This window comes from Elephantulus edwardii, unplaced genomic scaffold, assembly GCF_000299155.1.
Source record: "Elephantulus edwardii isolate Elephantulus edwardi_28Jun2011 unplaced genomic scaffold, EleEdw1.0 scaffold00083, whole genome shotgun sequence".
NCBI classification, from domain to species: domain Eukaryota; kingdom Metazoa; phylum Chordata; class Mammalia; order Macroscelidea; family Macroscelididae; genus Elephantulus; species Elephantulus edwardii.
This window is the reverse complement of record NW_006399833.1, coordinates 7130623-7138870: the sequence shown is the minus strand read 5'-3', so window position 1 is coordinate 7138870 and position 8248 is coordinate 7130623. Positions and strand designations below refer to the sequence as shown.

The following is an 8248-nucleotide window of genomic DNA, read 5'->3' as shown; positions in this document are numbered from 1 at the left end:
CTGAAAGACTTATGGTCTGGAAAGCCTATTTACTAGCTGGCTCTTTATTGACCCCTGACATAAGGCAACTTAGCACCTTTTAGTCACATTCCCATAGTGTTTTCTTTAAGAGGAATGTGTTCATATTGTGAAGTCATTCTTTCTGCAATTGTAAAAAACCACAACACTAAGCTAGAAGCTACAGTAAGGAAAAGCTACAGTAAAGAAAGAACTGTTAAATTCTTTCAACAAGCATGCAGAATGTCCAGGTATGACAAATAGTGACTCGAAAGGGACCCATGCAGTTAGATAACAGTTCTTTGGGGATTCAGGTGTGAGTAATAAAAGAGGCAAGCAAAACAGCAATATTCTTGCTTTGGAATGGCTTTGTGATCTTTAAATACATAGTAGGATGACCCTTTGTCTCAGGGTCCTTAAGTACTTTCCCACTTTGAAATTCTATCCTAAGAATGTAAATCTGTAATTAGTGGGCCTGAAGCCAAAGGAAAAGGTCATGATCATTTGGCCCTATACCAAAGCTTGATGAATATGTGTACATTTACAAGATTGAAGATGCAATAAAAAGTCATGCATATAGTTTTTATGATCAGCTTGTGACCTTTTCAGTTAACCAACTGTTCCAACTCACATGGCAAGAAGAAAAGGTACTGTGGGTCATGTCCACAAAATAACCCAACCCAACCTACTGCTGTCTTTTCTGACTCATGACCACCCTGTAACGGAAATCTGAGGCTGTAAGACGAGGAGACTAGCTCGTAGATTCACTGTTGGTAGCTTAAATGCTGAGTGAGTTTGTTGATTGACTCCAGCTTGATTGAATACCAGGAATCCTATAATAGGTATGAAGAAAAACAATACATACCAGAAAAAAGTAGATGGTACATGAACAAACGTGGTTTGTTCAGAGAAATGCATATTGAGTTAGACTGTGTTTTTACTCCTTGTGGCACATTCTCCCCCTTCCCTCTCTGTCTCAGCCTACCCACAATGCACCCCTTGTTCCAGATTGTTCTCATACATATAATGCCTAATACATTATGTTCAAACAGTTCTTCCCCTCATCTGTTCTAATGCAGTGTTCATTATCTAGCCACTCTTTCCCCATTCCTTCTCAACCTCCCCATGTCTGTCCTACAGTGTTACACACAGTGTTTGTCCTTTTGTGACTTGACATATTTCACTTAGCTAGCATAATGTTCTCAAGGCTTCCCCATGTTGTATAATGTTTTTCCTGAAAACCAGACATAACAAACAGTATGTCTGACCTCCACCTCATAGTAATTTTCCTTGTGTATTTAAAATTTTCTTAAACTATAAAAAGTAGTTATAAAGGTTGGGGGGCCCATGATTGAGGAGTCATACAAGAAAACCTGTCAAAATCGTCAAAGCTGATCCTGCTAAGATGGCAGTCATCCACTTTGCTGAGAGTATTCATTTCTGCTTCTCAAATGCACTGAAAGCTGAACACATACATCTCAGGAAACAGGAACTTGGTGAATGAGCTTAAAAATTCAGTCATGACTAAAAAGGTTGGGAACCCAAGGAAAGCAGTCTGCAGCTGCTTGTAAACATAGCATCTGAAAAGATGGATTAGAAACTTTGCGAGTCTGGCTAGACTCTGGCACACCAGAGTTCAAAATACATGGTAAGATGATTGTCTTCAAAGTGATCTGTGGTTTGCTTTTGGAGAAAAGCAAACTGCCTTATCTTTACAGCCATTCGATGTCTCAAGGAGGATTGAATTATTGCATATCATTGCCTAATTTAAGGATGATATATTAGATTAGCTGAAATAAAGTCATCCATTTTTGGTCAGGACAGCTGTTGGTTTAAGCAGTAAAAGGTATAATTGGATGATCCCTGTCGTTATATCTCTTGTGGTTTTAGATGGTATAACACAGTTGTATTCCACTGTTTGTACATGGGGGACCTCTTAAAAGTATTCCTAAAAACACATTCCTTCGAGTAATTAGAATTTTCAAAAGATAGTACACCCTTCATCCACCTTTTCTTTATTTTTATCCCCTGGCAATTTCCTGTGGTTCAGCCTAATCACAATTAAAAGCTTGCCAGGTTATTCAGACCTCACTCTTCCTCTAAGAATCCGTGGCCTGTAGCTCAAGCTGACTCACCATTTGGCTAAGCAAAGATGTTGACAGACTCACCTTCCAGATGTCTCTGATAAACATCCTTAAGATCTACACAGGAACTTGACATTGTACTTTCCCATTGCTGTATCAGAGCTCTGAAAGGGAATCTGATTACTTCTGCCTCCTGGCTCCGTATCTGAATAAGGTAGCCAATGCCGCAGACGCCACCCAGTGGTACATTATAGATAAGCAGTTGCTACTCTCTACTATCATGCCATTTTTCTCTCAAGGAGCAGCTGGTGGATTTGAACCTCCTGCCTTTTGACCTTACTAGGTACTAGGCCACCAGAGCTTCTTGCTGTTTTAGTAAACTGTTAATTCATGATAGAAATGATGGATATAATTGCAGTGGGCCTGGGGGAGTACTACCTTTGAAGTAGACCATATATTAACTGTTTCTAAACATTGCATTTCCCAATATCTATCTCATTGTAGGGGAAAGTGGTACTTTTGCAAAGGTGTTCCTCCCTGAGTGCTTAATGAGCAATACGTTTTGTATTTCTGTGTGAATACTTGTCAGGATTTTTTTGGTTTTGAAAAAACCAGTATGTAAATTCCGGGAATATTGTGAAACGTACACAGGTCTAGTCAAGGTCACTTGTAAAGCAACCAACTCCTCCTCCACATATTGCTCAGATCCTTGAATTTTAATGAAAGCCTTGTAAACTGAAATCTCTAATTCAGTATTGAAAAATCTCTAAATCAGTATTGGAAACTTTATTTTCATACATAGAAGCTTTTCCACCACCTCCATGTATTCCCCCCCCCCCATACCTATAGCAATCAGGTTACATCTTAGCCAACTAGGATTGTGATTGACACTTGTTGAAATGTTGAAATGTTTTTGTTTCCTAGCTTATTGCAGACATAGCCAATGTGAGTTCATTTCTCATGCCACCATAACTAATGCATGTTGTTTTTTTCTGCAGCTTTTGCCACAGAAGCTTTTGTCACGTGTTCTTCTTGAAAGAAGAAATTTTGTAAGTTTTGAAATTTCTAAATTTGTCTTATCAGCTTTGTAAGAAATAACAATATTAACGAGCAACTTGACTTTTAATAGTGGAAAAACCCTACCAATATTTGTGCTAAAAACACAATATGGAAAAGCAATACAGGAAAACCCTGTGCACCTTCTAAATTTGCCACTTATAAAAGAGCAAGTGATGCTTGAAATACCCTTTGAATTAAAAAATGGAATCATAAATTCCAGTTTCAGCAACTGAGGCTTATCAGCTGTGTGATCTTGGTAACCTACTCAGCTCCCCTTTGCCTTAGTTTCTGCATCTGTAAAAGAGCTTAGTAATATGTGTTCTACAGAATTTTTCTAAGGATTAAGAGATTAACTGTTTAATGTAGTGTGTGACAATAGTCATAAGTCAGTCATAGTTCATCAACAATGGATGATTAATGTAATTTAGTGATTATTTCTTATTTGTCTCACCTTAAAATATTTAATCATTAGCTCTTTCTAGGGACATTGCATTTCCCAATATCTATCTCATTGTAGGGGAAAGTGGTACTTTAGGTGCCAAAGCACCTAAAATTTGAATCGCATAATATTACCCTTACTATGATTTTGTGTTCCCAAACATATTTTTCAGGCCAACACTGACCAGTGCAAAAGTTTGTATGTGGTCAAGTGAGGAAATCTAGGAACTATATTGTCTAGGAACTATAGCCTTCTAATTTGAGTACATTTAATATGTCCTTGATTCTATGAAATTATACAGATGGTAAATTGTAGGAATTTTGTTGTGCTTTTTAGTGTCAACTGACCCATCCTCTTTAAAAACCTTTAAATACTCTTCTGGTCTGATCTCTGAAAATTTTGATCAATGAGATGAGAAACAGATGAGAAAATAGACCGTGAGGTTATTTTATTCCATTTGTCTCACATCTTACAGGTATCACAATGTTGCTTATACATACACACACATAGAAAGTGAGAAAGAAACAAACCCCAACAAACTAGGCCTATAGCCTGTCTAGACTTGGCTGGGGGAAAAAAAATTACAAAAGTGACGAGTAGGAGTTGCCCAAGGCATTGTCAGGAATTTTTGGCCAATTGTGTTGAGGAGCTTACAGACAGTACCCTGGAAACTCGGAAGTTTTCTAGGCAGCAGCGTTTGCTAATATCTTCTCAACCAGGAATTACCTCTTGAGGAGAATTTGCATTTCCATCCTAGATATCCTGAGTCAGAATGTTGTGTTTTAGGTTGTGATTCAGTATATCTGGGGTGGAAATGCAAATTCTCAGCAAGGGATTGAGCTGGAACGAACCTGTTTCAAACTCTGGTTTCAACATCTATAGATAGGATTCCAATTATGCCACTCGATGACCTAGAAAAAAACATTATCTGATGCATGCTGGGGATGTTCTTAAGGCGTTATGGGAGGGAACTTAGACTAGATTATGAAGGAGCATCTTCGACATGGCTGCTGAGGTGCTTTCTTTGCTGGGAAAAGCTGGCAAGAGGCTGGCAGGATGGCGACTTCAGACATTAATACCTCTTCAGGTGATGAATTAAACAGGTTCTATTAATCTTGTGAGACGCACCCAAATCAGTCAGGGAGCTGTGACATGCTTTTAATATGCAGGTGTAGTGTGTTGGTATAGGATTTGTTTTACTCTTTATGTTTACTCTTTTTTACTTTATGTATTATAACTAATGCATAATGTATAAACTTTGATTGCATAAGTTCATGCAATATTAGCCATTTCAGTCAAATGAGTCTCCTGACCAACTGATTTCTCTGAATTAGTCTTTCCTGTCAGGTAGGGGAAAATTAATATTACTGCCTTTCTTTCAATTTTGGGAGTTCTAATATAGAATGTACATATTGTGATATACAATGTAAGGGTTTTTCTAGCATAGTATTTGAGCTTTACACATGTTTTAAAACCATTTGTATTAAAAAGTTTTTGTGTGTGGATGAGAGTAAAAATTTTAAAACAGCACTCCACCCCTTTACAAAAGTGTTAGTGATGCAACATCTATTTAGAAATATGATCTTAAAGTACAAGAGGCTTACTCTGTCTATCTCTTTGATCTCTTAGAACTTTTTCTTGTATCTTGGAACTTTGATTTCTAATGGAATTTTGGCACTAACCAAGTTCAGTATTTCCTTTTCACTTTCAAATTGGTGTTGGGTCACATGCTTCTGGGAAAATGGCTTCTTTACTTTGCTTCTTTGTTTGCTATCTGTACTTGAGCTTAATTTATTGCTAAATGTATCACTAATGCTTTTTGTCTTGAACTACCTCAGTGTTTGAAGTAACTGGAATGAAATCATTAGATCATTAGATTACACCTCATCTACACTACTCTTAGGCTTTATGAGGCACCTCAAGCATGACTTTTAAAAATTTTTGCCTCTAAAAATGCCTTCTAGGACATAGGACAGATCAGTGCTCAAAATTTATACCAGTGTGTCTTCATACACTCTCACCTATTGATCAAACCAGGGTCATTTGCAATATAGCTGCAAGCCTATCATTTCAAAGGTGTTTGCAACTACCACCTAGACCAATTCCGAGGCATTGTCTTTACTCCCAGAGCAACTGTACACCCTGGCACCCACCCAGTCTGCTTTTGTGTCTAGCTTCACTTAGCATGCTTTCACCATTCATCCATGTTGTAGCATGTATCAGCATTTCATTTTTATGGCTGAATAATATACCAGTGTATGGCTATACCACATTTTCTTTCCACTCATTGATGGACTGAACACTTTCATCTTATATGAGCAGCAAGATAGAAGTACCTGCTTTTGCTTGTCCTATATGGAATGGAATGGGAGTAGGAATCCATGTTTAGCTTTTGAGTGGTTTTGTAAAGGATTCAATTTTTATGTGCAGGTGCTGAGTAGGTGAGTAGGTAGTAGGATTTAATTAGGTTCTGGTTTGGCTGAGAATGAGAAGCAAGGGATTTGAGGGTGCTTGTGGAATTAAGCTTCGTAAGATGAAGGATTCATGAAACAATGTGAACACAAATAGTACCTGTTTTACAGATGAAACCAGTGCAAAAACAGCCTTGCACTTCATAGCAAGTGCAGAGGTTATGACCCAGATTTAGTTTAGCTTATCCCTTCCTCCCAGGATACCAGACTTCCTTTTCTTTGGGAACATTTCCCCCCCCCCTCCCAATCCTAGCAGATTTCTGCTATTACTCCCAGCTGTCTAACTGGTACAATTTTGAGCACAAAATAGACAGTTCCAATTTGGAGGGTAGCAAGTAAGTTAATTTCAACACATTTAGGGCACTATAAATGGAAAATGCCTATAATTCAGACCAGTTATTTCAAAATTCTTTATCATGAAGTTTTATCAATAAGTTTTTAAATCAATGGTGCTATCAACTTAACACTCTTGTTTTGTTTTTTCCCCTGTCCTCTGCCTGGTTCATTGTTTTCACCTACAGGTGTACTTTATCGACTTCCAAAGATTACTAACTTTTATCTATCATTAAAATTGAACTGCCTTGGCTATACTGCTATTCTTACTGTTGCTTCCATAATTGCCTTCAGCAAAATAAGGCTTTAAGAAGCCAAAGAATAACAAGAAATAACCATTAGAAGCCTTTCCACTATGAAACTTAAGTTAAATGTGCTCACCATTGTTTTGCTGCCTATCTACTTGTTAATAACAATATACAGTGCCCTTATATTTATTCCATGGTATTTTCTTACCAATGCCAAGAAGAAAAACGCTATGGCAAAGAGAGTAAAAGCTAAGCCCATCTCAGACAAACCTGGAAGTCCATATCGCGCTGTCACACACTTCGACTCGCTAGCTGTCATAGACATCCCGGGAGCAGACACTCTGGATAAATTATTTGATCATACTGTGTCCAAGTTTGGAAAGAAGGAATGCCTTGGGACCAGGGAACTCCTAAGTGAAGAAGATGAAATTCAGTCAGATGGAAAAGTTTTTAAGAAGGTAAAGCCTTTTCTGTGTATGTGATTGGATGGTTTCATTGGAATTTCATTTGGCTTTTTCAATATGCTAACATTCATTCTCAGCTGTTGGAATTGACTCAGAGCTTGGGTTTCTTTAAACCCAAGACTTTAAATTGCAGGAAAAGAGATCATCTTTTTCTCTTAGCCACTGGTGGATTTGAACTGCCTAGATGTTTTAGTTTAGCACAACTGTTACAGTGCTATGTAATTTTTCAGAAGTTTTGGTTATTCATTTACACTTATTTAACATTCTGTACTTTGAATAGTATTTTAGTTGTTTGCTTAAATGCACTAATATTAGGGGATGTCTCAATCAACAGGTCATTCTTGGGAATTATAAGTGGATGAGCTATCTTGACGTCAACTGCAGAGTGAGCAACTTTGGTCGTGGACTCACTGCACTGGGACTGAAAGCAAAGACCACTGTTGCCATTTTCTGTGAGACCAGGGCGGAATGGATGATTTCGGCACAGACATGCTTTAGATACAACTTTCCTCGTAAGTTCCTTGTGTTTTGAAGTGAAGTGCATGTAAAATTTGTCCTGAGTTGCCCTGGCTTTCAATGTAGGTATTTTCAACGTAGCCTTTGACCTTAATTGACAGATGTTTGACTAATTGTGACATTCTCCAGATTTAGACCAGAATCCTGAGATTGTGGAAAATTTTGGACTAACTCTTCAGAGACATCAATATGAAATATTGATTATGAAATAAAAATAAAACTAGAAAATGCCTTTGTCTTTAAGCGTGCCTGTCATCAAAAGCTGTATTAAATTTACCTCTTTCTTTTTATGTAGTTGTGACATTATATGCCACACTTGGCGAAGAAGCAGTAGTTCATGGGCTAAATGAATCTGAGGCTTCTTATGTGATTACTAGTGCTGAGCTTCTAGAAACCAAGCTTAAGGTAAATATGAAATATGCTTCTGACAAGTTAAATTAAAAATAACAGATGCAAATTTAATACCTGGGTTTTGTTTCCACCCAACAGACTGCATTGTTAAATGTCAACTCTGTTAAACATATCATTTATGTGGACAATAAGACTATCAATAAAGCTGAGTACCCTGAAGGATTTGAGATTCACAGCATGCAATCGGTAGAAGAGTTGGGCTCCAAGCCAGAAAATGGTAAGTAAA

At 37.6% G+C, this 8248-nt stretch overlaps 1 protein-coding gene across 1 annotated transcript in view; it reads left to right on the top strand.

Moving 5' to 3' along the window:
- Positions 1 to 6575: 6575 nt before the first annotated feature.
- The window catches only part of LOC102866626 (long-chain-fatty-acid--CoA ligase 4-like), a 7841-nt gene continuing 6168 nt past the window's right edge, over positions 6576 to 8248 (top strand). Inside the window, exons 1-4 of the mRNA XM_006889912.1 lie at positions 6576 to 7089; positions 7430 to 7607; positions 7907 to 8016; positions 8101 to 8239. Of these exons, the coding sequence (XP_006889974.1) occupies positions 6739 to 7089; positions 7430 to 7607; positions 7907 to 8016; positions 8101 to 8239 (778 nt within the window). The 5' untranslated portion in view covers positions 6576 to 6738. The remainder of the gene's footprint in view (positions 7090 to 7429; positions 7608 to 7906; positions 8017 to 8100; positions 8240 to 8248) is intronic.